Source organism: Pelodiscus sinensis, chromosome 13, assembly GCF_049634645.1.
Source record: "Pelodiscus sinensis isolate JC-2024 chromosome 13, ASM4963464v1, whole genome shotgun sequence".
NCBI classification, from domain to species: domain Eukaryota; kingdom Metazoa; phylum Chordata; order Testudines; family Trionychidae; genus Pelodiscus; species Pelodiscus sinensis.
This window is the reverse complement of record NC_134723.1, coordinates 1,244,590-1,271,131: the sequence shown is the minus strand read 5'-3', so window position 1 is coordinate 1,271,131 and position 26,542 is coordinate 1,244,590. Positions and strand designations below refer to the sequence as shown.

Sequence of the window (26,542 nt, the reverse complement as noted above, 5' to 3'; positions counted from 1 at the left end):
TGAAAGTCCAGCAGTGGGTGCACCGCGGCTCGACCGGGCAGCATTTGAATTTCAAGCTCCCGGCTGGCAGGGACCACTGGCTGGGACCCGGGCCAGCACCCCTGCTCCCGCTGGAGGAAAGGTGTCAGGAGCACTGGCCAGAGCCGGGGACCCGTGGGGCAGAGCCACCTTGGCCACCGCACGCGGGGCCCAGAAGCAAGGGGCTGGTCCAGGAGGGTGGGTCCCAGGAGCAGAGGAGGCCTTGCAGGGGGGAGACCCGGGGCCTGTAACAATACAGGGCTCTCTGGGCAGGGGAGGGAGGGAGGACTGTGGGTGGAGCAAAGCGACTGTCCGGAGGGAGGTTCCCTGGGTGTGACGTAGTGGGGGTACCTTGCTGGTTGCTATGCTGGGGCTGCGGGTGACCCCCACAGGCTGCTGTCGGTACCACGGCCCAGCAGGACGGGGTGAGTCATTATGCAAAGGGGTCTCTCAACCTGTCTGCCCAGCTACCCCCCAGGGAGAGGAGCAAAGGAAGGTGGATGCTGCCCTGGCTGGGGGGCAGGGCTGGAGGAGAGCGAGTTAGTCTGTCTGGGATCATGGAGGAAGCAGCCTCAGCAACAGGCTGGGATTTAGGAGCCCAGTCTCCCCCATCTCAAGGGGGGCTGAGGCATCCTAGGCCTGCCCTGGAACCAGATGCCATCTGTGCTGTGCTGTATCCTGGAGAGGCAATAAACTCCCTCTATTCTACCGGCTGGGGGAGTCTGTCCGTGCCGCTACGGGGGTGCAGGAGACGGGAAAACCCCAACGCGCCGTCACACTGGGGGGGAAGGGGGGAGCAGGTGAAGGCCCTGGGGCCGGGAGCCGTCTGACAGGAGCCCCGCCTTGGGCCTGCAGGAGGCGGCTCCGGGAGAGCAGCAGGTCTGGGTGGGGCCCTGGCGCAGGACAGTGGAAGGGGGCTAGGGAACCTCGGACTGGGAAAGCAGAGCCCCTGCCCTGCGCCCGGGTTCGACGCTGGGGAGACGATGCCTCTTGCCAGGAGGGAACTGCAGGGGGCAGCCCCATAGACCCCCAGAGGGTCGGCGTTTGCGGCCGGGGCCCCGCGGAGGAGGGGAGGGGGGCAGGCCCCGTAGACCCCCAGAGGGTCGGCGTTTGCGGCCGGGGCCCCGCGGAGGAGGGGAGGGGGGCAGGCCCCGTAGACCCCCAGAGGGTTGGAGTTTGCAGCCGGGGCCCTGCGGAGGAGGGGAGGGGGGCAGGCCCCGTAGACCCCCAGAGGGTCGGCGTTTGCACCCGGGGCCCTGCGGAGGGAGGGGAAGGGGGCAGGCCCCGTAGACCCCCAGAGGGCCGGCGTTTGCACCCGGGGCCCTGCGGAGGAGGGGAGGGGGGCAGGCCCCGTAGACCCCCAGAGGGTCGGCGTTTGCACCCGGGGCCCTGCGGAGGGAGGGGAAGGGGGCAGGCCCCGTAGACCCCCAGAGGGCCGGCGTTTGCGGCCGGGGCCCTGCGGAGGAGGGGAGGGGAGCAGGCCCCGTAGACCCCCAGAGGGTCGGCGTTTGCAGCCGGGGCCCTGCGGAGGAGGGGAGGGGTCAGGCCCCGTAGACCCCCAGAGGGTCGGCGTTTGCACCCGGGGCCCTGCGGAGGAGGGGAAGGGGGCAGGCCCCGTAGACCCCCAGAGGGTCGGCGTTTGCAGCCGGGGCCCTGCGGAGGAGGGGAGGGGGGCAGGCCCCGTAGACCCCCAGAGGGTCGGCGTTTGCACCCGGGGCCCCGCGGAGGAGGGGAGGGGGGCAGGCCCCGTAGACCCCCAGAGGGTCGGCGTTTGCGGCCGGGGCCCTGCGGAGGAGGGGAGGGGGGCAGGCCCCGTAGGCCCCCAGAGGGTCGGCGTTTGCACCCGGGGCCCCGCGGGGGGAGGGGAAGGGGGCAGGCCCCATAGACCCCCAGAGGGTCAGCGTTTGCACCCGGGGCCCTGCGGAGGAGGGGAGGGGGGCAGGCCCCGTAGACCCCCAGAGGGTCGGCGTTTGCACCCGGGGCCCTGCGGAGGAGGGGAGGGGGGCAGGCCCCGTAGACCCCCAGAGGGTCGGCGTTTGCACCCGGGGCCCTGCGGGGGGAGGGGCCAGGCCCGTCTTGCCCGGCTGCGCTCACCTTGTTGGCGGGGACGCTGTACAGCTCCGGCACCAGGCGAAGGCCGTTCTGCCCCTTGATGAGCACGGCTTCCAGGGCCTCCCTGTACTCCTGCACCTGCGGGAGCCCACAGGAGTCAGCCTCTGCCCCGGCAGCTGGGGCGGGGAACACGCAGGGACGTCCCAGCCACCGCCAAGGCGGGTCCCTGCGCGGCCGCCCCCTGTTCTGCTCTCTGCTCCGGGGCGCCGCCCTGCCCGCCGTCGGAGGAAGGGCCGGGCCGGGGAGGACGCAGGCAGAGCCTGCCCCGCAGCCGTTCAGGGCTGTCTGCTCCGCGACTGGCCCCGGACTGGGCTCCGCCGCCCGACGTCGCACCAAGCGCCCAGCCGCTCTGCCCTCCCCGGCAGGGGGGCGACCGCCAGGACACCGACCGTGTGACACCCACACAAAAGCAGCCCCCCCCCCGGGGCCCCGCCCGGCTCCCCCCCGCCCGCCCCAACCTGCTCCGTGTTGCCGCTGAAGAGCCCGTCGATAATGAAGTAGGTCCAGAAGAGAGGCCACTCGCACTCGATGTTCTCGAAGAGCTTCAGCTCGGCGGGCTCGTAGTAGAGGCGACTGGGGTCCTGCGGAGACACCCAAAGCTACGGGCCCAGCCAGGCGCAGGCTCCCCGAGCGCCTGGGGGCTCCACGGGGACCCCGGCGGGAACGGCAGCCCAGAGAGGCAGGGCAGCGCCCAGCCAGGCCCCTTGGCACAGCACGTGCCCGGAAGCCAGGAGGGCTGGACCGGGGCGGGAACCGGGCGCGTGACCAGCCGAAAGGCCGGGGACCCAGGGCAGACAGCGCTGGACGTGCTCAATGGGGCCCGGCCGGGGGCGGCTGCCCACCCAAGTTAGCAGGGCGGGGGCAGCTTGTGGGAAATTCAGGGGCGATTTTCCGCGCTGATCCCAGCAGCGCCCGCGTCGGAGACAGGCTACAGCTGGCCTCTCCCCGAAGCCGGGTCTCTCAGCCACGGCTGCAATGCTGCCGGCCGGGACGCCCCGGGCAGAGGCAGGGACACGCCGCGCTCGGGTTATGACCAGCGAGAGCTCAGTCCAGGCAGACGCTCAGACCCGCCTGCTAAAACGCGGCGCCCCCGGCCCTGACACCCGACGGCCGCAGGGCGGGGAAGGGCAGCGCAAGGAGCCCCAGGCGCCGTGCGGGTTAAACGCCTGGCGAAACCAGAGGATCTCTCGTCCCGCAGCAGCGCCGGAGCCTCATTCACCCCAGCGCCCGAAGGGCTCGTGCATAAGCAACGCAAGCCCCCCTACGCCAGGCTCCGGAGGCGGCGGCTCTGGCCTGGCCTCTGCACAGCGAAGGAGCAGGCGCGGAGCAGGGCAGAGCTGTGCCCTAGCCAGGGCTGCTGGCGTTACATGCCCTGCAGGGCCCCCAGGATGGGAGGAGCAGGGGCCCAGCGTCCACGTGCGCCCGGTCGGGCGAAGGCCGAGGAGGGGTGCCGGGCGGGAGAGGGGTAAGGATGTTGAACAGCGATTAACTGACTAGTCGCCGGGCACTTCCTGGGGGCTTTGTGCATTTCAGGGCAGAGGCGCAGCATGGAGCCCGGGGCCAGCGGGGGGCTCAGGGTGCCCACTGACCTGGGCTCCACGCGGCGCTGCCACTTTGAAATGCCACGTCTGCTGGGGACTCCCGCTGACCCCGGGGTCTATGGACACTAGGCTCCCTCGGAGCCCGCACCGCTGGCCCTGGCTCTCTGGGGCAGGCCAGCGCGTCTCCGGCTCCCTCCAGGCCTGCCGCCAGCCAGCCCCGCTCACGCGCAGCCAGGGAACTCGACGGTGCAAAGCAGAGGGAGCCCAGCAGCAAGCCTGGAGCACGCACCTCTCTGGGGGTCCTGTACCCGTCCCGCAGGAAGCGGCAGCAGCCGTAACGCCCCTGGCGGAGAGAAAAGTCACTGGGCAAGGGCCCCTCACGCAGCATGGAGCCTGCAGCCCCCCCGCCGCCTCTTGGCCTGTGTCAGCGGGGGCGGGACTCCCTCCCGCACGCCCCCCGGCTGGCGGGCCAGGCCACAGCCGCAGCCGCAGCGCAAGGCCCCTGGCTCCTGGAGGAGGGACACGCTCGGGCGGCGGTTTGTTCCTCTCCGGTCTCACCGGGTGGGGCCCCAGCGGCTGGTCCCTGCCCCCTGAGGGCCGCAGGGCGGGGGCACCACGGGGCCGGCGGGGGTACTGGCCAGCCTGGAGAGACGCTTACCTGCAGCTTTGTGATGATTTCTTGCTTCGTTAGCTCCACCAGCTCGCTGTCCTCCACGGCGAAGGCGGGGTAGGAGATGACCGAGAGCAGGCTGGCGTCGATCTCCTTGGAAGTCGAAGCCCTCGGCAGCATGGAGTGGAGAATGGACTGGGAAGGAGAGGGCCGTGCCAAGCGCTGTCCCTGCTCGCCGAGGGGCGCTGGGCGCTGGTGTGAGTGTGGGGCTGCCGGGCGGGGCACTGCGGGGACCACAGGGCGGCACTGTGGGGCCACAGGACAGAGGACCGGGGAGCCCGGGGGTGGAAGGGCTGTGACAGCGCAGAGGGGGTGGGCAGAGGCAGCCAAGATGACCAGATCTGAGGGGCGTGGCGACCCCATGGGCCAGGGTACGGCCTGGCAGCCCGGCATGTGCCCGGGGAAGGGCTCTAACCCTCCTCCACCCACCTCCGGCCCAGGGCAGGTTCCCCTTTGCACCCCCGCCAGCTGGATTCTTATCAGTGGGGGCTGGTCCTCCCTCCCCCCCAGCTCCCGGGGAGCCACATGGCGCCAGCTCCTGCTGCCTGCACACAAGCGCTCTGGGCTGGCGGGACCTGCAGGAGGGAGGGGCACGGATCATCCGCTGCACCCGCAGGCCGGCTGCTCGCCGCGGAGCCAGGGCCAGACCGCGGGCGGGGGGGCCCTACCTGGCAATGCTGCACCTCGTCCGTCAGGACGTGGATCACCGACTGGGGGCCGCCTTTGGCGCCAAAGAGGTCCAGCTCGTCCAGGGCTTCGAGGGCAGCCTGCGAGCAGGAGCCAGGCAGAGGCCAGGGCGTGAGACGGGCGCGGAGGCGGCAGCTCGCCGTGGGACCCCTCCCCGCGCGAGGCACAGACGAGCCACGACAGGCAACCCCAGGAGGGCCGGGCTGGCCCCGGGTTTGGACTGTGGAGCTGCCACCCTAAGCCCTGCAGCAGCAGAGGGCCAGACACCCCAACGGGCAGCTTTACCAGCCTGACTGCCGGCAAGGCACCCTCACGCAACACCCCACCCGCACTGCGCAGACGGGGAAACTGAGGCACCGCAAAGCACCCCACGCTGGACACTTCCCACTCGAGGGGCTGACACACACCAGCGGGAAAAGGCCTGAACTCTCGCCCGAGACTCGTGAACAGCTGCCGTTTGGTGCGGCTCCTGGGGGGAGTTTTATGCCCCCCCCCTCAAGATAGGAGCTGCGCCCCAGGCAGGCTGGAGGACAAAGCAGACCAAGGAGCCCTGGGAAGAGACCCCCAAACCCATCCCCAGCGCCCGCTCCTGGCTCACCTTTGCCATGCCGATCGAGCTCACGTTCAGCTCCGTGATTCCCTGGTTCGTCTTGTCTCCGCGTTCCCAGATCCCAAAGTCCTGCCACAAATCCACATCGGCGCATCAGGCGACACGTTGGCCAGCAGCCCTGGGAGCCCCAGCCCAAGGGAACGCCCTGCGACCGCAGGATCCTAAATCCACGGGCCTTCTCACACCCAGAGCTCAGAGCGGTGGAGCCACGCAACAGTCCTGCTGCACAGGTGGGGAAACCGAGGCACAGAAACACAGCCACTGGCCCAGTCACCCAGCAATATCACTGCGGGACTCAGGACTCACAGCCCAGCAGCCCTGGCCACGAGCAGGCAAGGGGGCCATTTCAGTCAGCTCCCACGCCGCCGCCCCCAGGGCCCGCCCCGGGCAAAGCGGCTCCCATGCCCCTGCCCCCAGGGCCCGCACCAGGGCAATCCGGCTCCCACGCTCCCGCCCCCAGGGCCCGCCCCAGGGCAAACCGGGTCTCACATCGCCACCCTCAGGGCCCGCACCAAGGCAAACCAGCTCCCATGCCCCCGCCCCCAGGGCCCACCCCAGGCAAACCAGCTCCCATGCCCCCGCCCCCAGGGCCCGCCCCGGGCAAAGCGGCTCCCACGCCCCCGCCCCCAGGGCCCGCCCCCGGGCAAACCAGCTCCCATGCCCCCACCCCCAGGGCCCGCCCCGGGCAAAGCGGCTCCCACGCCGCACTAGGAGGCCGGGGCGACCAGGCGTGGCTGCGGGGGCTACTCACGGCGGTTTTATACGCTGCTTCGATGTAGAACACGACGTTCTGTATGAAATTCACCTCGTCCAGGCTGTGGATGATGTGCAGCCCTGGAGGAGGGAGGCCTGTGAGCGCACTGGCCGTGAGGGGCCACCGCTCTCCCCACCCAGCTCACACGACCGCACTGCAGCCCCCGCCACCCTTGGCTAAGAATTCGCTCCTCCCGGCCGCATGCCCACGCCCGGCCACGCCTCCCCCACGGAGCCCAGTCCCGCCATGCGCCACGGGGCCCTCCCACGGCGAGTCGCTCGCCAGCTCAGGGCCACGAGTCACACGCTGCCCCTGGCTAAGAATTCGCTCCTCCCGGCCGCATGCCCACGCCCGGCCACGCCTCCCCCACGGAGCCCAGTCCTGCCGCGCGCCACGGGGCCCTCCCACGGCGAGTCACTCGCCAGCTCAGGGCCACGGGTCACGCACCGCCCTTGGCTAAGAATTCGCTCCTCCCGGCCGCATGCCCACGCCCGGCCACGCCTCCCCCACGGAGCCCAGTCCTGCCGCGCGCCACGGGGCCCTCCCACGGCGAGTCACTCGCCAGCTCAGGGCCACGGGTCACGCACCGCCCTTGGCTAAGAATTCGCTCCTCCCGGCCGCATGCCCACGCCCGGCCACGCCTCCCCCACGGAGCCCAGTCCTGCCGCGCGCCACGGGGCCCTCCCACAGCGAGTCGCTCGCCAGCTCAGGGCCACGGGTCACGCACCGCCCTTGGCTAAGAATTCGCTCCTCCCAGCCGCATGCCCACGCCCGGCCACGCCTCCCCCACGGAGCCCAGTCCTGCCGCGCGCCACGGGGCCCTCCCACGGCGAGTCGCTCGCCAGCTCAGGGCCACGAGTCACACGCTGCCCCTGGCGGACAGCGCATTGGGGGCGGCGGCGGCCTCCTCCCAACGGGGAAGCAGCGTGGAGCCAAGTGCTGTTACTGAGCTGCCAGGGCGCAGAGCGCGCCGGAGACACGGACTCGCGCCAGGCCCCTGGCCTGTGGGCGCTGCCGAGTGACGCAGGGGCTGCTTTCTCCAGCGCGGCCACACGGCAGCTCCCCGGCCGGGTTCCAGGTGCGAGGGTGGGACGTCACACCAGTGCGACCGCCTGTGGCTGCTCCCCGGCAGCCAGCCCCGAGTGCGCCGCTCACAGCAGGCTTTCAGCCCAACCCCACGGCGGGGTCTGAGCCGCACACAACCAACGCCAGTGTCACCCCAGCAAAGGCAGCGCCCGAGCCCGGCCCCTGCGTCCATCCGCTCGGCCCCAGGCCAGGTGCAGCAACACACGCTGCCTCCCCCACACCACGCCAGCAGCCTCAGCCCAGACCCTGGCCGCTGGGCCCATGGCCTGCTCAGCCTGGCTTCCTCTCCTGGGGCTGCCGACAGCGCCGGTGCCTTTGGGCCAGCCCCGCCGTGTGCTTGCAGGGCAGCGCGCCAGAGGTGGCTGGGCCCCGGTACCGATACAGGAGCCGGCGCCTGGCTGAGCCGTCAGCGTTCCGAGCACCCCGAGACAGTCGCTCCAGGCCGGGCGCTTGTTCGGGCCCAGTGTGTGAACGTTGTCGGCCCCGCATCACTGCCGGGGGAGGGCTGGGCCCGCCACCTCCGAACAGCGGCTCTGCCCGCCGAGCTCAGGCTGCCCCAAGGTGAGCAAGTGCTGCCCCAGCACGGCCGAGTTTCACGGCCGCTAGAGGGCTGGGCCCTCTCCACAGCGCAGGGCAAGGACAGCTGGGGTGGGCACGTGCAGGGGCCTTCAGCGCCTCCAAGCTCTTTCCACTCATGAAGTCTCCCAAGAAGGTCAATTTTGGGGGAAACTGAGGAACGGGCGTGCGGCACGAGTTGCCCAGGGTTGCACAAGAACCTTGGTTACCAGGGATAGATCCCAGCTCGTCCATCTGCGAGTCTTTAGTCCACGTTCCCCTGGCCGCGGACAAGGCGCAGGCCTGGAAGTCAGTCGATCTGAGCTCCCTTCCCAGCTCCGACACCAACCCCTGTGGCCTGGGACACATCAAGTCCCACCCCCGTGCCTCGATTTCCCCATCCGCAGCACAGGGACGATACCACCTTCCCGGCCCTCAGGCGGCGAGAGGCATCACCCCCCGCGCCGCGGCCCCACAGCTGGCAGCACCAGAGCGCTGCCCCGGGGTTACCAGAGGCCGTCATCTGCGCCAGCATGAGCAGGTAAATCGAGGTGGCGTCCAACTGCAAGTGACCCCACTGGTCATCCCCGACCACCGTGGCGCAGGTGCGGGTGTTGTACTTGGCATGGAAGCTGTCCTGGGGGCTCTGGCTGTACTTGAACGCCTCCACCTTGTCCGCCTGCAGCGCCGCGAGAAGGGAGAGCACAGTCACACGCCTGCTGGCAGCGGGGGCCGCGCGCCGGGCCGAGGGGGGGGGCTGGCAGCGGGGGCCGCGCGCCGGGCCGAGGGGGGGGCTGGCAGTGGGGGCCGCGCGCCGGGCCGAGGGGGGGGGGGGCTGGTAGCGGGGGCCGCGCGCCAGGCCGAGGGGGGGGGCTGGCAGCGGGGGCCGCGCGCCGGGCCGAGGGGGGGGCTGGCAGTGGGGGCCGCGCGCCGGGCCGAGGGGGGGGGGGCTGGCAGCGGGGGCCGCGCGCCGGGCCGAGGGGGGGGGGCTGGCAGCGGGGGCCGCGCGCCGGGCCGAGGGGGGGGGGCTGGCAGCGGGGGCCGCGCGCCGGGCCGAGGGGGGGGGCTGGCAGTGGGGGCCGCGCGCCGGGCCGAGGGGGGAAGGGGGGGGGGCGCCATGTCTGGCAGTGGCTCCCAGACCAGGCCTGTTACAAAACCCTGAACAGCTTCGGGTTACAGCTTTCCTGGCAGGGCCGTGGGGGGGCTTCCCCCACGAGGGCAGCGGCAACTCGGGGCCGGAGCAAGGCTCTCCAGGGCCCACACGAGAACGAGGCCTTGGGCGCGGCTCCTGGGGAGACGAAGAGCCACCGGCGGGGGAGGAGGCGCCCCGCTCCGAGGGACACCGAGCGACACCGGGCGCCGGCGCGGAGGGCAGCGTGGGAAGCCCGGACACTGGGCTCGGGGCTGGAGCCGGCTGCGGCACAAGAGTCATGCCAGGACGCACCCAGCACCTGCTGACTGAGCCGGGGACCCTGCAGCATTTGCACTTAGCTCCCAGGGCAAAGGGGCCGATCAGGGCGAGGTGCTAGCGAGCCCGGGGCCCGGCTGGGGCTTGGCTGGGGGAGCTGCCTTCCCTCTGGCCGGCCGCTGCGGGGGGCTGATGGCAGAGGGGTCGGGGCAGCGATGCAGAGAGGACCAGAGCGAGGGGCAGCGGGGCGCTCAGGGACAGGAAGGGCCGAGCTCACTGGGTGCCCGGCCCAACGCCAGCGCCGTACCTGTCTCATCATGCACTGCAGCAGCCCCCGCATCAGTTTCACCACACTCTGCAGAAAGGAGGCCAGGCCTGGTCAGCACATCGGAGCCCTGACGCAGCAGCAGCTGGGCCTGACCTTTCGGAGCCCGCGGCTGTAACCGGACCTGCCGCTCACATGCCCCGCACTGGCGCTCCAGGCCAGCGGCCGAGGGAGGAGCAGGTCCCAGGGGACAACCCGGGTCCCCAGCCAGTGCAGCCCGGAGTCCTGCCAGGCTCAAGCCCAAGTTGGACTCAGGGGTCGGCCACACGCATGGAGCCAGGCTGCTCCCCACCGCACAGCCCCTCCACCTTCGCCAGCAGGATCCCAGGGGGGCGGGGGAGAGACCCAGAGCCCTGCCCCTTGGTAGCCCAGGTTGCCGTGGCACGTGCCAAGACACTTCCCCAAGAGAAGAGGACAAGGCCACCCCCGCACAGTCCCTCCAGCCTCTCCCCAGTGCAGAATTATTGTGTTACGTGCTCACTCCCCGGGGCCCAAGCAGCTTTGCCTTGCCCCCAGTCCTCCCTCGGGGATCTCACGGGCTCGGTCCGGTGGAGGACAAATCCTCCGGACCCCGCGCTGGCCGTCAGCAGTCTGAGGGCCCCCCGCCGCCGGTGGCGGATGCTGAACCGTGGGGTCAGAGACCTTCGCCCATCGCCTGCCTGGACGCGCGAGGAGGCCGGGTGCGCTAGCAGCACAGCGGGGAAGACTCAGGACAGAGCCCCCTCCCCAGCACAGCGACAGGCCCAAGGGGGTCCCCCCACGCGAGGCTCAGGGAGCAGGTGGCACCCACGTGTCCACAGCCCCACGGAGTCCCGGGGGACAAGCCCCCAGAAGAGGCTGTGGGAGGAGGCGACTGGAGGACCCAGCAGCGGGGACGCCGGGGCCTGGGACAGACCCCGTCCAGAGAAGCGGCCCGTGAGCAGCGCGCAGCCCTGCCGGCCGGGGGGAACGGGACCAGCTCGTTTCAGGCTCTCTGCAGGGCGCACCAGCTACCCTGACGTGTGAGCGCCAGCGGAGGGGGAGGCCTTCGCCCTGGGCACCAAACAGGCCAGTGGCTGCGGAGGGCGAGGTGGGATTCCGCGGAAACGCCCTCCCCACTGGGCCCGCTGCGGACGGGTTCGCCTTTCCGCTGGAGGAGTCCGGGTGCCCGGGAGTCCCGCTGGGAGCTCTCCAAGTCCCGCCCCTGCCCCCATACCTGCTCCAGTTCGTACGCCTTGGCCTTGTCCTCGTCGCGGTCGGCGTTCTTGCGGTACGCCAAGCCCAGGCCCCACACCGACAGCACGCTGTAGACGTTATCCCGCACCCAGGCATCCTTGTGGTCGCAGCTGGCCGGGAGCAGCCCCGTCACTGGGTCCTGCAGCACCGGGGAGGGAGAGACCTGGGCTCAACTTCCAGCCCCGAGCGCTCGGGGCAGGCCAGCCACGGGGAGACAGGCAGCCGGGAAGGGCGCCTTGCTTACCCACGAGGAACGCAAACAGGGGAAAGCCAGGGCCCCCAGGGTCACACGCCAAAGCAGCCCTGCCCGACCCCCTCTGGCCCACCATGACCGTGAAGTGCGAGCCCCTCACAGTCTTCCGGGGCCTGCCTATCTTCAGCTACATCTCCAGCCTACCACTCCCACGAGAGAGGGCAGTGCTCCAGTCCCATTTTACAGATGGGGAAACTGAGGCACCGGGGCTCAGCGACTGACTGGGGAGAATTGAACCTTGATTTCCCAGCCTCTGGACACTCCTTCCTCCCTCAAAGCTCAGCTCACGACATCGCAAAGGCCCCGGCCCACAGTCCTGGCCACGGAGCGCAGCGCTGCAAGGCAGGTGCTCCCCACGGGACACAGCGCGAGCGCAGAGCTCCGAGGCCACTTGAGAGCTTCTGCCCCTGCGATCTAACCCCTGCGCCGCGGCCAGCTCCCTCGGCATCTCCCCACGCGGCTCCAGGCTTGATGCGCTCCAGGGCCCAGGCTCGAAACCTCGACGTCCGCCGCCTGCCCAGGGCACCAGGCTCCGCCCCGCCCTGCGCAGAGATGCCCCAAGGTCTGCACAGCCCAGCAGCAGCCGCAAGGACCCCAGGACTCCACAGAGCTCAGCAGGTGTTACCCACAGCCCGCATCAGCTCAGGCCTTCTGTCACCTTACCGGAGTTTACGGGAAGCAGCCAGGTCACTGCTGCACCCATGGGGGGTACAAAGGGGGCCATGCGAGGTGTCCAATGAAAGCTTCCCTTCTACTGAGTCTGTATATTCTATTCCTGCGATTGTATGAGATCTGTGTGTGGAGCTATAGACATAGACTCTGCGCGGAGACCGGAAGTTCCTCTGTACGTGGTGGAGCGATGGGCTCAGCCTATGGACCTGCTAATGAGCAAGGCTCCAGGGACAATAGGTCTCAAGTACCAGAGACCCACCTGGGAAGGAATCCAGGTGCCTGGCCACTGACCATGTGACTCTCTCCAGCTTGGAAGAAGCCAGGGGGGATATAAATATGCCACGTGGCATCCTCCATTTGGGTCTTCAGCTCAGCTCTTCATCCCAGAGGCAGCATCGCAGGGAACCACGAGCCAGGAAGAACCGTGGCCCCATCCTGACCTAGGATGTGCACCAAGGACTTCTAAGCCAGCAGCTGTAACATCTCTGCTAGAGCCTGCATCGAGAACTGGGAGATTCGGTGCATGTAACATACTATCCTTTACAACCTCACTCTCAGGCTTTTCTTTCTCTTTCTAACCTTTCGATGTTAGATGCTAAAGGATTGGCCCAGCGTGATCTGTGGGTAAGGTCCAGAGTGCAAATTGACCTGGGACCTGTGGCTGGTTTCTTGGGACCGGACAGAACCCGTGCGGGGGAGGTGAGATGGGTCCTATAACCCCTCACCTGTGTGCAGGCCTGGGACTGATTGGGGCACAGAGAGAGCTGGGGTGTCCGAGGGGTTTTGCTTGTGAGGCTTCTGGCTGGCCAGGCTGGCAGCTGGAGCGCTCCGTGTGTCTGGTGTGCAGCCTATTGGGAAGGTCTCCAGTCTGGGGCTGTACGGAGCCCCGAGTCTGAGCAATTCTCCCTGAGCAGACGCCCTTAGCTGTGCCCAGACCCGGCCCGTCACACCTTTCTACAGCACAGCCGGCCAATGGGCCGAGCCACTGCCCCACACAGAGCACGGACCCACTGGGCTGAGCCCGGCCAGCCACACCCCACGGGCTGGCCCCACACAGAGCACGGACCCTCTGGGCTGAGCCCGGCCAGCCACACCCCACGGGCTGGCCCCACACAGAGCACGGACCCTCTGGGCTGAGCCCGGCCAGCCACACCCCACGGGCTGGCCCCACACAGAGCACGGACCCTCTGGGCTGAGCTCGGCCAGCCACACCCCACGGGCTGGCCCCACACAGAGCACGGACCCTCTGGGCTGAGCCCGGCCAGCCACACCCCACGGGCTGGCCCCACACAGAGCACGGACCCTCTGGGCTGAGCCCGGCCAGCCACACCCCACGGGCTGGCCCCACACAGAGCACGGACCCTCTGGGCTGAGCCCGGCCAGCCACACCCCACGGGCTGGCCCCACACAGAGCACGGACCCTCTGGGCTGCTGCGTCTGGCGGGCACGGCAGCCCCTGCCAGCCCGGCCTTTGCAGACCCCATGACGGACACTCTCCCCTCCCCTGCCTGGCTTCAATCCCCATTTACTGGGCCAGCGGCTGCAGTGGAACAAACCCTCGTTGTCTGGGCCCTTTCGGGGGGCGGGGGGAGGGCCGGCCGCACGCAGCGCCAACGGCTTTGCCATGGCTACCGCCGAAGAGCCAGTGCCAGGCAGCCCCTGCGCTCCCCTGGGCCCGGCTCTACCGGCCGGAAAGGCGGGAGCACTTGGCACAAAGGGTTCGTCTCAGCGGACATGACCCCCCCGGCCGCACCCCCGCTCTGCAGCACCAGCCTCAGCTCCCCTGTACACCTGCTTCTCGGCAGCCCTCCTCTGGAGCGGAGCGTTTCCCCCCCGCCCTGGCTGCTCAGAGTTCAGGGAGCCAGTCACTCCAGAGCCCCCGGCCCGGCCCTGGATCTCGGGGTGCCGGCGAACGGCCGGTGCTGCCTAGGCCAGCGCGGGGAGAGCCACTAGGGCGCTGAAAACAGGGAGCAAGATCCGTCCCATGGCGAGGCCCCCGCCCCCACACACCATCCCTGCGGAGTGACGCCTGGGTGCTGGCAGGTCTGCAACCAGCGCTGGCGTTTGCCAGGGCACCCAGCCGGCAAAGGGCGATGGGAAAGATGAAAGGCTCCGTGCCCAGAACCCCCCACGCCGATCTGCCTGGGGCAGGGCAGAGCCCCAGTTCCCAGGACGTCCAGCCCGCACGTACCCTGCAACCTCGGAAACGTGACGCCTCCTACCCTGCACCAAAGCTGTCGGCTTGCGCGGAGGGGCGGGGTGCGGAGACCCTCGCTACCTCCCTTCGCGCAGCGCCCTGCCGGTCCGGATGCCATTCCCAGCTCAGGCAGACGCACCCCTGCAAGCGCTGACTGGGCCGGCCAAACACCCCCCTTCCGCGACCTAGGCTCGCTCTCAGGAGGCCAGCTGGCCCACGGCAGCCACGCTAGAGCCCTAGCAGGCTTAGCGCCAGAGCAGGTATCTCTAGCAGCACAAGCAATCACACCTTCCAGCCTCAGCATCTGCTGGGGGGGGGGGATTTCCCCACTACTCTGCCCCACCCCAATTATCTCTGCCTGTGGGATCCTCCTCTGGAGAAAGCCAGATGCAAGGTGAAATCAACACCCCGTCTTTTCCCTGCTGCCCAGCAGGCTCCACATGGCAAGAGGATCTGACCAGGCAAGTTCAGTTCCCCCTGCAGCAGCCCGGGGAAGTCCGGCAGGGTCGGAGAGACGCTGCGTGGCCACAGCAGGAAAGGGCCCTAGCTGAACCCCAGAGCGCTGCAGACAGACCTACATCCTGCCACAGTTGGGGGCTCAAAGGTCACACCTCTCAGGCAATGCTTCCTAGTCACTAACGGGGAGAACAGGGTCTAATGCTTCAGAGACACGAGACGGCTGAGCTAATACCGTGAATTGGGCCCACGTCTGCGGGCGAGACCCCGGCTTCTCACACCGCACAGAGCTTGCCTTGCGGTCTCTGGAAGCTCGACTCTCTCGCCAGCAGAGGTGGGACTGACGCCGTTCCACCTGCTCTGCCCCCACAGAATGCTGAACGTTTGCAGAGTGCCGCACAATTAGCCCCCAATTACCACGAGGCAGGAACTATCCCAGATTGCAGAGCGGGAGAGGAGGCGGCAGAGAAACTTTGCTGAAAGCCACATAAAGCCAAAGGCAGAGTCGGGCTGGAGTGTCTGGTCTCCAACTCCAATTCGGAGCCGGGACATCATCTGCAGAGAACGACCCGGGGGCTTTCAAAGAAATAAGGGGGGGGGGGGGGCTCAGGCTTCTGTAGTGTCTTTGGGGTCTATTCAACAAGCAGAACTGCGTGAAACAGAAACCTGGACCTGATCCCGGGTTTGGGCTTGTTCTAGGGCAGCGAGCGGCCAGGCACCCTCCGTGTGTGTGACGGGAGAGTTCACACAGGTTCTCTGGCCATTCCTTTTGCTGAAGAGCAGCTGGGTTTCTGTGCTATCCCATGTGGTCTGAGTGCGCGCTCCAGACACCTGGCAGATGCATTTACAGACTGTGGGTGCGTGCTCCGCTCTCTGGACTGGAATCAAATGATCCTTGAAGAGCATCCGCAATTGGAAAGATTTCCCAAGATACAACCGGACACCCAGCCAGGGAGAGTGAATGTTCACAGCTGTCACTTGGGGTGACAGGGAAGCTGAGCAGCAAACACAACCGTTGCAGCAAAGTGATACAGCAGAGCACTGTGCACGTGGTAAGGATGTTAAATATTGACGAATTGACTAATCAAATAGGGCTACTGCTACTCCAGCTGATCCTGGGCTCCACATGACTCTGCTGCTTTGAAACGCCGCAAGAAGCCTGACACTGGGCTCTCCGCAGTGTTTCAAAGCGGCAGCGCCTCTCAGCGGGACGCTGCCACTCAAACACCGGGACGCGGGACGCAGCGGGTTAGGGTTAGGGGCGCTGCCACTCAAACACCGCATGCAGCCTGGGGACACCCCAGGAGGCCCCGGGCTGCACGTGGCATTTCAAAGCAGCAGTGCTGCGTGGAGCCCGGGCTCTGCCGCTTTGACGTACCCCCTCCCTGCCTCTTTGACAGAGGCATTAAGGGAGAGGGGGACAACAAGTCGACTTGCCTGTTGACTGTCCGATAAGCGTTTGCTTGTGCGAGAGTCCCTGGCTCCCCTAGCACACAGCTCTGTCCGCCAGGGATACCCAGCTCTCCCCTCTGTCCGGTGCACCGGGAGGTGCTGGCCTAGGCTCCAGAAGGCGGGTCTCAATTCCTGCCTATGCCACTTGGGCCCAGACCCCAGGGCCACTAAGCACCTGAACCCGCTGAGATCCAGGCTGGGGCAAGTGATGGGCAGCAGGGAACAGCGCTCCCGCCCGGCCGGCACCGTGACCCGACAGGCTGGAGACCGAGAGGGGCTCCCCAGCACCGCCACGGGCACTTGCCGCCGCGCCCTGCCTCAGTTTCCCCAACTCCTGCCCGTGGCCGGCCCCTCACCTGGTGGCAGAGGATGGTTCGCTGCAGCAGCCGGGCGTAGCCGTCCAGCCGCACCCCGGAGTTGCTCCGGCTCCGCATGGCCCCGCTGCAGCCCGAGCTCGCCCGGACCGTCCGGGCCCCCCCCGCCCTGAGCTCGCGCCGCCCACGGCCCGGCCGGGCGCACCGCCGCACGGCGATTGGCGGGGAGGGGAGGGGGCGGGGCCTGTCCCCCCAGGTCCTGGCAGCACCGTACCGGCTGCGGGGGCGGGCCGAGCGGAGCGCGGGCGGGCGGCGCGGGCCGGATACCGAGCTGCCAGGACCGCGCCCAGGCCGGCCCGCTCGGAAGTGCCCGCGCCGCGGCTGCTACTTTTAGGGGCCGAGGGGAAAGCGCCGGCCCCGGCGGCGGCGGCGAAGGGCGCAGCGTCCCCGGCCCCGCCTGCAGCCCCCGGGCGGCCCCCGGGCAGGCTGCCCCGCAATTGCAGGGCGCTGGGTGGAGCTGCCCCCGGATCGCAGCCACCTGCCCCCCGGCTCCCCCCGCACCCCCCGGCCCGCACCCCGACCCCCCCCCGGCTCCCCCCCGCCCCCGCACCCCCCGGCTTCCCTCCGCAGCCCCCGGCCCGCACCCCCGCCCCGCACCCCGCCCCCCCTCCGCAGCCCCCGGCCCCCCCCCGCCCCGCACCCCGCCCCCCCTCCGCAGCCCCCGGCCCCCCGACCCGCCCCCCGCTCCCCCTCCGCAGCCCCCGCCCGCCCCGGCCGCACCTCGCCCCCGCCCCCCTCCGCAGCCCCCGGCCCCCCCGGCTCCCCTCCGCACCCCCCAACCCGCACCCCGCCCTCGACCCCCCCCGGCCCGCCCCCGACCCCCCTCCGCAGCCCCCGTCCCCCCCGGCCCGCACCCCGCCCCGGCCCCCCCCCGGCTCCCCTCCGCACCCCGACCCCGACCCCCCTCCGCACCCCCCGGCCCGCACCCCACCTCCGACCACCCCCGACCCGCACCCCGGCCCCCCCCCTGGCTCGCACCCCGCCCCTGCCCCCCCCCCCGGCTCCCCTCCGCACCCCCCCGGCCCGCACCCCGCCCCCGGCTGCCCCCCGACCCCCCCCAGCTCCCCTCCGCACCCCCCGCCCGCACCCCCCCAGTCCCCCCTGGCTCCCCCCCGGCCCCGACGCCCCCGGCTCCCCTCCGCACCCCCCCGGCCCGCACCCCGCCCCCCCCAGCTACCCCCGGCCCGCACCCAGCCCCCGGCCCCCCACCCTGACCCCCCCCGGCTCCCCTCCGCACCCAGCCCCTGGCTCCCCCCTGCCCCCCCTGCCCACACACAGCCCCTCGCTCCCCCCGGCCACCCCTGACTCCCCCTGGTACCCCCTTGGCTCCCCCGGCCTGCACCCAGTGGGGGGGGGCGCTTGGGCCTCACTCCGAGGAGCCCCTGCCGCCCATGCTGCTGCCTCAGGGTTGTCCAAGCCCCCGGTGCCACCTTCCTGCCCTCTGGGGCTCCTCCCGCCCCGTCCAGCTGCAGGGGGTGTTGCCCAGCTGTCCCTGAGGGAAGGGCCGGCTGAGGGTGACACCAAGTCAGTAGAAACTCTGGGAAGACAATGGAAACCCAATGGCCAGGCCATTGACCTGGGGGGAGGGGATCTCCCCACCTCTGCGCCATGTGGAGACCCGGCTGGGCACGAGGAGGCGAGCGCCAGAGACCTCGGCCGTTCCCTGGCCGGAGGAGACGGGGCAGAGGGGATGCCCCAGGACCCTGCATCGCGCTGTGCATGGAGCAGCCTCGCTCAGCACCAAGAAGCTCCCGGCCCCTGCTGCACCCCTGCCCTTCCTCTCCCCGCAGAGCAGCTGAGAGCCCTGCCTCAGCGCAGCGCGTCTGGCACCAGCCTGGGGACGCTACAGCTGGGAGCCCTGGGTCCTGTTTGTACCTGCCAAGTGATGGGGCAGCCTCGGGCCGGGGCCGGGTGGGTGGGTGCACTGGCCCTGTAGCTGCCCCCCGGCACTGGCCCTGTAGCTGTTCGCTTTAGGCTTGGAACCTGGGGTGCAGACTGAGCCCGTGTCCTAGGAGGGGAGGGTCTCTGGGATGGGACAGGGAAAGCCACGACTCCACCTCCAGTTGGCCCAGGCCCCGGAGCAATGGACAGGCCCTGCTGGCCTGGGCGCCGGCTGTTGCTGAGCACACCATAGCCCATGGGGTGAGTTGAGGGCTGCTCAGGGCCAGGCCTTGGCATGTGGAAAACTTGCCTGCCTCCCTCCGCATGGGCCCGGCCTGCGCGCGCAGGCGGGAGCTGGGCCAGGGGCTGGCAGACACAAACCCAGCGGCCTCTCTGCTGGCCTGGGATGCATGGGGCAAAGGCCCTCTGATCTAGTGGGGGGCGGGCCACTCGCTGGTCGCTGTGCTTGGGCTGTGGGTGACCCCTGCTGGCCTCTCTCTGTAAGCACAGCCCAGCGGGGGGCGCCCTGAGGGTTCTGAGGTGCAGCCAGTGGGAGGGGGAAGAGTCAGTCTGGTCTGGAAAAACAGGAAGGGAAGAGGCTGAGCTGAGTACTGGGTTTCAGGGGCCTGTGGACCCACCCCAAGGGGCCTGAGGCTGCCTGGCCCTGACTCCTGTAACCACGTCACGTCTGTGCTGGGCTGTACCGGGGAAGCAATAGCCCCCTGTTCTACCGGCCGGCAGAGTCTCCTCTCGCTGCTACGGGGGTGCAGGGTGGGGGTCCCGACGCGCCGTCACAGGCCCGTCAGTGGCCCCGGAGCTGTCCTCTGAGTTCTCTCTCCAGCGCGGCATGGCCTTTGCCCGCCAGCCTGCAGCCTCTGCAGCTCAGCCAGCACCCAGGCCGGGGGCAGCCTGTGGGAACCAGGCGCTGGGCCTCTGTGGACATGCCCCCGGCTGCTCCCATGCGCTGCTCATCTGCAGCTCCCTGGAGCACGGCCAGAGGCGCTGAGCTGGCAGCCAAGGGCTGCTCTGCTGACTCAGGGCTCCTAGGCGCCACTGCCCGGGGTGCTCAGAGCTGATGGGCTGCAGGGCTGGCAGGAGGGGGGCTCGGCTCCTTTCACAAACACTCGGGAAGTGGCAGCCTTTCCGGCCAGAGGCGTTTATTGCGTGAGCAAGGGAGGGTTCCGTGGTCCCGGCAGTCCTGGGGTGCCCAGCGATGCCGCCGGCCAGGAGCCTGGGGATCCAGGCCTCTCCAGGACGAAGTCCATGTTTACCCCCACCCGTCTCTGCAGGGCAGCATTGGGTGCCGTCCATCACCTTGCAATGGGGGGGGAATTCCCCCCCCCCGAGCCCATCCCCAGGGGCAGGCTGGGAGTCTGCCCACCCTGGGGCAGGAGGGATGCTAAGGGGGGAGGCTCTGCTGGGCCAGGCTGCGGGGGCATTTCCTTCCGGCTGGCTCCAGGGAGGGATCGCAGCCCTTTGTCCACGTGACCCCTCGAGCCCCAGTCTCCATGCACAGAGCAGTGCTGGGGCCAGGAAGGGCCCGGTCCCCCCGCTCCAGGTGGGGCCCCTGCGCGCTCAGGCCCCTTCAGTACCAGCAGCAGGCCCAGGGAGCAGCTGGGGGTTGCGGGGGGTCCAGGCTTGGAATTCACCCTGCTGGGATGGGACCGCCTGAAAGCCCCTCCCCCGGGCGAGTAGCGATGGGCTCCAGCGTTCAGCACACGTACTGCGGGGGGGCGCAGCGCCTGTCCCTGGGGAGGCAAAGCAGCTGTGAGCCGAGGGGGAGTGACCATCACCCCGTCCCTGGGCAGTGGGTCTCCATCTCCATCCCCGGCCACCACCACCAGGGCCCCCACCTCACTGGGATTACCATAGCAACTGCCCAAAGCGGTCGGCTCCAACCACCCCTGGTTCAGGAGGGGCTCAGGCCTGAGGGTCACTGGGTGTGTGGGGAACCCCAGGCTGGGTTAGCAGGGGCTGCGGCTCCGGAGTGGGGGGCGCGGCAGAGGCGGGGGAACCCCAGGCTGGGTTAGCAGGGGCTGCGGCTCCGGAGTGGGGGGCGCGGCAGAGGCGGGGGGACTCCGGGCTGGGTTAGCAGGGGCTGCGGCTCCGGAGTGGGGGGCACGGCAGAGGCGGGGGGGACTCCGGGCTGGGTTAGCAGGGGCTGCGGCTCCGGAGTGGGGGGCGCGGCAGAGGCGGGGGGACTCCGGGCTGGGTTAGCAGGGGCTGCGGCTCCGGAGTGGGGGGCGCGGCAGAGGCGGGGGGACTCCGGGCTGGGTTAGCAGGGGCTGCGGCTCCGGAGTGGGGGGCGCGGCAGAGGCGGGGGGACTCCGGGCTGGGTTAGCAGGGGCTGCGGCTCCGGAGTGGGGGGCGCGGCAGAGGCGGGGGGACTCCGGGCTGGGTTAGCAGGGGCTGCGGCTCCGGAGTGGGGGGCGCGGCAGAGGCGGGGGGACTCCGGGCTGGGTTAGCAGGGGCTGCGGCTCCGGAAGTGGGGGGCGCGGCAGAGGCGGGGGGACTCCGGGCTGGGTTAGCAGGGGCTGCGGCTCCGGAGTGGGGGGCGCGGCAGAGGCGGGGGGACTCCGGGCTGGGTTAGCAGGGGCTGTGGCTCCGGAGTGGGGGGCGCGGCAGAGGCGGGGGGACTCCGGGCTGGGTTAGCAGGGGCTGCGGCTCTGGAGTGGGGGGCGCGGCAGAGGCGGGGGAACCCCAGGCTGGGTTAGCAGGGGCTGTGGCTCCGGAGTGGGGGGCGCGGCAGAGGCGGGGGGACTCCGGGCTGGGTTAGCAGGGGCTGCGGCTCTGGAGTGGGGGGCGCGGCAGAGGCGGGGGAACCCCAGGCTGGGTTAGCAGGGGCTGTGGCTCCGGAGTGGGGGGCGCGGCAGAGGCGGGGGGACTCCGGGCTGGGTTAGCAGGGGCTGCGGCTCCGGAGTGGGGGGCGCGGCAGAGGCGGGGGGACTCTGGGCTGGGTTAGCAGGGGGCATGGCGAGGGGGGTGCCAGCCCGCGGTCTGGACTCACCGGCACATGCTGGTGCTGCACTCCAGGCCATGCCGGCAGAAGGCTCCCAGCGGCTTGCTGCCCACCATCCTCCAGAACGGCGTGGCCCTGGCTGCCCGGCGGGCGGGTCCCTCGGCAGGGCCCAGCCTGAGACTGGCCGGCGGGGAGGGGAGGCGGCTGGCTGGGGCGCTGAGCAGCGTCCTGCTCCCGGCAGGGCCTGCGGTTCCCTAGAGCCACAGGAGAGGAGCAGTGGTGGGGTCATTGCAGGGGGGGTCATTGCGGGGGTGGGGTCATTGCGGGGGGGGAGCAGTGGTGGGGTCATTGCGGGGGTGGGGTCATTGCGAGGGGGGAGCAGTGGTGGGGTCATTGCGGGGGGGGGAGCAGTGGTGGGGTCATTGCGGGGGTGGGGTCATTGCGGGGGGGGGAGCAGTGGTGGGGTCATTGCGGGGGTGGGGTCATTGCGGGGGGGGGGGGAGCAGTGGTGGGGCTAATGAGGCAATTAGCTCAGTCCGGAGAAGATCTAGGATGTGGGGCACAGCGACGGGGCACAAGGGGGCAGTTACCCCCAGGCACCACGCTGGGGCACCAATGTAGTCCCCCTCCGCTCCCCCGTCATCCCTTGGCTCTCCTGCCCCTCCTCTGCCCGCCCCCAGCCCGACCCCCCATCTCCGCCAGCGGGTTAGTGTGTGCAGGGGCCAGGCCCCATACTGGAGGGGCAGGGGGAGACGCAGTACAAGCTCCCCCTCCCCGGGCTGGGCTCAGCCGGGCGCCAGGTTCAGGGCGCTGCCGTGGGGCAGCGGCAGCAGCACAAATCTGGCCTTTGCCCCCGGGCGCATCGCACGCGTGCGAGGCCTGTGCGCAGGGGGGTGCGAGGGAGAGCGCCGCGCAGGGCAGGGGCTGCATCTCACAGGCCTGTCCTGCAATGCTGGGAGCAGGAGTCACCGCTGGGCCAGGCTGGGGGACACGCTCAGGGGGCTCCCTGTGCCCTGGGGATCCCCGGCCTCCCCGGACCTCGATCCTGGAGCTAACCTACCCCGAGGGAGAGAGCGGTTCCCAAGCTCTCACCCACAGCTCCCCCTGCCTCCAGCGCCATGGCGGACCAGCGACCCCCGGCCCCTGGAACAGCCTGAGCCAAGCAGAACCCGCCCGGACGTTCTCCTTCCCTCCCAGCTCAGGGGTCCTGGGCCTCCACTCGTGGGGCGCGCTCCGATCTCTCCTGCACCGTCTGTACGGGGCACAGTAGCTGGGCCCTTAGTGCCAAGCGGGACCAGGCCCTTTCCTCCCGCCATGCCCGCGGCACGTCCGCTAGACTCCCCAGAGTGCCGGCATTTCGCCGCCGCGGCCTGGGCGGCTGCACGACCGAAGGAGCCGGCAGAGCTGTCCCGCGCACGGCCCGGCCGCGTTCCCCAGGGAGCAGGGGCATGCGAGGCCTCCTAAGCGGGTACTTTGCACGTGTCTTCACTGACGTTCATCTCTGGTGTGTCCAGATCCTTCGGCGTCCTAATCCCTCCCCCAAACGCCTGCAAGCCCTGCCCCGCCTGGGCGCCTGCCCCGTCACCGCTGCGCTGTGTAAACAGGCATTAGACAGCTCCGCTGCTTGCCAGCATCAGCTGTCCAATCTCCTGCCGGCCATGCAGAGGCCTGCGCCCCGGCACCTTCCCCCTGCTCCCAGGGCCCCCCCAGCCAGGGGTCCCTCCTTCTGGCTCAGTCTCTTCCTACCCGCGTTGCTTCTCCTTAGCAACTGGTCCAAGGTTTCCACTTCCGGGGGGCTCCTTAGTGATTGTCGGGCCCCGGCCAAGGGAGCTACGCGCCCCTCTTCCCGTCTGTGACGTAGCGGGGGGCGGCCTGCTCTGTGCTGCGCCATCCCACGGACTCACCCACTTGGGGGTGGGCCCAGACACCCCGGCCCAGCCTGGGCAGGGAACAAGGCTCTTCCCAGGGGGGAGACAAAGGGAGGGAGGGGACGGCCACCTGGCTGGGGGCAGGGCCTGGGAGCTGGGCAGTTCTTGGCGGGGAAAACATGGCGAGAAGAGACTGAGCGGAGTGCTGGGGTTCGAGGCCTGTGGACCCCACCCCAAGGGGCCTGAGGCTGCCTGGCCCTCACTTGGATGCCCGCATAGAACCCGGGCTGGGCTGCACCTCGCAGAAGCAATAACCCCCCAGTCGACTGGCTGGCGGAGTCTCATCTCGCTGCAGACGGGTGCAGGATCGGGGGTCCCCGACGCGCCGTCACACCACCGTCCGCTCCTTGCTTCCCAGGAGCCTTTGCAATTTGCCTGGAGACACAGCCAGCCTGCTGGGCTCCGCCTGCCCTCCGATTTTCTTCCCACAGACCTTGGCACCCTGTCCTCCGAGTTTGTTAAGATCCCGGGGGGGAGGGGGGGCAGTCCAATGTCCTTAGGCTGCTGTTCTCATGTCAGGGCTGCCAGCGAGGCTGGACCTGTTCCTGGAGCTGCTATCACATGACCCAATCTCATTAAAGATTAATTCCTGGAGACTCCAGGACAACCTGCTTCTGCTTCCTTTCCCGGGACTCGCGATGGCTTCTCCAAACTGCCTCCCCGCCTGAGAGCCGCGGCCGGCCCTGCTCACGCCCTTCGCCAGGTGAAACAGGCCGTCCCAGGAGAGTGCTGGCCACTTGGGCGTCGCCTCCACTGCGCTGATTTGTGCAAGAAATATGCAAATGAGGCAAAGCGTGTAATATCGCCATGCCTCATTTGCATAATTAATAAGCAGCCGCTTTTCGCGCAAGAAGCTTTTGCGCAAAAAGGAGCCGTCTGCACAGCTCCATTCTGCGCAAATCCCCCTCGCGCAAGAGCCGCTCTTCCTGAGAAAAGCAGAACGGCTCTTGCGCAAGGGGGGTTTGCGCAAAAAGGTGCCGTGTAGCCTCTTGCACAAAAAGCAGCTGCTCATTGATTATGCAAATGAGGCACTGCAATATTCCATGCTTCGCCTCATTTGCATATTTCACAGCGCAGTGTGGACGTAACTTTGGTGTTTCGCTGCATTGCTTTTCCTCCAGCTGTCTGCGTAGTGAAATCCCCCTCGCTAGCACGCCGGGCTGCTGGCTGCCTTGCTGTTCGCGCTCCGATCCCCCATCCACCTCCTCTTCCTGGGCTGGGGGGAAGGGGCTGTGGCAGCCCCCACCACGACATGGCCCTTGCACCAGAGACTCTCTGCTTGTCTGCCTCCCACCTCCAGCCCCTCCGAGCAAGGGCACAAATGCTGGATGGGCCAGGGGCTGTGGGCGGGAGGGAGGGGCACCGGCAGGGCTGGGCTGGCAGGGGCTGAGGGCGGGAGGGAGGGGCACCGGCAGGGCTGGGCTGGCAGGGGCTGAGGGCGGGAGGGAGGGGCACCGGCAGGGCTGCTGGGCAGGGCTGTGGGGCGGGGGGTGAGGGGCACCGGCAGGGCTGTGGGGCGGGGGTGAGGGGTGCTGTGTGCAGGGAGCCCAGGGCTGGGCTGGCAGGAGGTTCTGGGTGGGATTGGAGGGGCCCCTGCCCGTGTGACCCACGTTTGCCTGCACCAAAGGCCAGGGCAGGCCCCGTACTCCCTGCGGCAGGGCGGGCGGGGGAGCAGTCTGGGAAAGGGAGCTGGGTTCACAGCACCAGCCGCGGGCAAAGCCCTCTGCATTCAGCCAGGCCCAGGCCCTGCAGCGCCTACACCCCCACGGGAACCGCAAGCTGCCAGGGCTGCCGGCCACAGGGCGAGCAGGGGGCCTGGGGGCAGCCCCAGCTCTGTGCTGCTGTTGGCCGTGGCAAGGCGGCCCGCCCGGGCAGCGAGCGCCTGGTTCCCTGCCCCTGGGAGCGCTGGATGGGCGGCGCACAGGCTCTCTGGGTGCCCCCCACTGGGTGCCTCGGTCTCCCCGGGGCTGGCAGGGAGGGTGGGGCTCAGCCTAGCGAGGAGCCGGGCAGGCCCCACCCTGCTCTCGGTGGCGCTGCTGCAAGCGCAGGGTCCCCCGCGGGAACCACTTGCTTGGCTCCCGTGCCCGCTGCGCGGCCCCTCCCCCCACGCTGCTCGGGGCCACCCGCTGAGCCCCGGCTTGGGCAGAGCCAGGGCAGGCGGCGACGCGCTCCCTCGGCACGGCCCTGCCACTGGAGAGCCTGCGGGGCCCCGGCAGCACCCAGCCCCGAGCGCCCGCTCCCTGCAGACCCACTCACCGGCCAGCAGCGCAGCAGCAGCAGCAGCAGCACGCCGAGGAGCAGAGCCTGCCTGGTGCCCGGCGCCCCGGGGAGCCCGCTGGCCATGCTGCCTCTGCCTGGGCAGGGGGCCCGTGTGGACACGGCCTGGAGCTGCCCTCCCAGCACACGCAGCTGCTGGCCCTGCTCCCCTGTGATCAAATATTTGACAGGTGCCGGCTGTTTGGCAACTGCCCTGGTGAGTCTTATCAGGCGCCCCACACCCCTCCCCCAGGCCCCGGGCCAGATCCTCAGGCCACCCCTGCAGCACACAGACATGCGGACGCGCCGTGGGGCACCGGCTGACCCAGCGCGGGGGGATGGGGACGCACCGTGGGGCACGGACTGACCCAGCGCGGGGGGAGGGGGACGCGCCGTGGGGCACGGACTGACCCAGCGCGGGGGGATGGGGACGCACCGTGGGGCACGGACTGACCCAGCGCGGGGGGATGGGGACGCGCCGTGGGGCACCGGCTGACCCAGCGCGGGGGGATGGGGACGCGCCGTGGGGCACCGGCTGACCCAGCGCGGGGGGAGGGGGACGCGCCGTGGGGCACCGGCTGACCCAGCGCGGGGGGAGGGGGACGCGCCGTGGGGCACCGGCTGACCCAGCGCGGGGGGAGGGGGACGCGCCGTGGGGCACGGACTGACCCAGCGCGGGGGGAGGGGGACGCGCCGTGGGGCACGGACTGACCCAGCGCGGGGGGAGGGGGACGCGCCGTGGGGCACGGACTGACCCAGCGCGGGGGGAGGGGGACGCGCCGTGGGGCACCGGCTGACCCAGCGCGGGGGGAGGGGGACGCGCCGTGGGGCACCGGCTGACCCAGCGCGGGGGGAGGGGGACGCGCCGTGGGGCACGGACTGACCCAGCGCGGGGGGAGGGGGACGCGCCGTGGGGCACGGACTGACCCAGCACGGGTGGACTCGGTCCCCCAGCTGCTGCCCAAGTGCCCCGGCCTCCACCCCTCTGAGCTCCTCTGCCCCCCAGGCCCTGGCCCTGCTCTTCCCGCGTAGGGCCGCTGCCTGTCAGGCAGGCGAGTCTGGGCGCACAGCTCAGGCGAGGGCAGCAGGCCTCGCATCGCTCCAGCCCACCCCAGAGCCGTGGGGCTGGCACT

At 70.1% G+C, this 26,542-nt stretch overlaps 1 protein-coding gene and 1 long non-coding RNA gene across 8 annotated transcripts in view; both read right to left on the bottom strand.

Annotated features, from left to right (window-relative positions):
* PHKA1 (phosphorylase kinase regulatory subunit alpha 1) overlaps positions 1-16,525 on the bottom strand; it is a 51,796-nt gene extending 35,271 nt beyond the window's left edge. For 4 of the 7 annotated variants that reach the window (XM_075896551.1, XM_075896552.1, XM_075896555.1 and 1 more), the window contains exons 1-11: positions 16,368-16,525; positions 10,962-11,120; positions 9,749-9,796; positions 8,544-8,712; positions 6,390-6,472; positions 5,627-5,707; positions 5,010-5,108; positions 4,330-4,587; positions 3,961-4,014; positions 2,589-2,711; positions 2,113-2,208 (exon numbers count right to left, since the gene is read on the bottom strand). In XM_075896551.1, coding sequence (XP_075752666.1) covers positions 2,113-2,208; positions 2,589-2,711; positions 3,961-4,014; positions 4,330-4,587; positions 5,010-5,108; positions 5,627-5,707; positions 6,390-6,472; positions 8,544-8,712; positions 9,749-9,796; positions 10,962-11,120; positions 16,368-16,445 — 1,248 coding nt within the window. In that variant the 5' untranslated portion in view covers positions 16,446-16,525. The remainder of the gene's footprint in view (positions 1-2,112; positions 2,209-2,588; positions 2,712-3,960; positions 4,015-4,329; positions 4,588-5,009; positions 5,109-5,626; positions 5,708-6,389; positions 6,473-8,543; positions 8,713-9,748; positions 9,797-10,961; positions 11,121-16,367) is intronic. The other 3 variants (XM_075896554.1, XM_075896557.1, XM_075896556.1) reach the window with 1 other exon arrangement.
* A 3,350-nt stretch (positions 16,526-19,875) lies between these two features.
* Positions 19,876-25,594, bottom strand: LOC142818245 (uncharacterized). Its single transcript, XR_012895616.1, has 3 exons — positions 25,410-25,594; positions 21,274-21,479; positions 19,876-20,014 (listed from the first exon to the last, which is right to left on the bottom strand). It is a non-coding gene; the product is annotated as an uncharacterized LOC142818245 (long non-coding RNA).
* Positions 25,595-26,542: the final 948 nt, after the last annotated feature.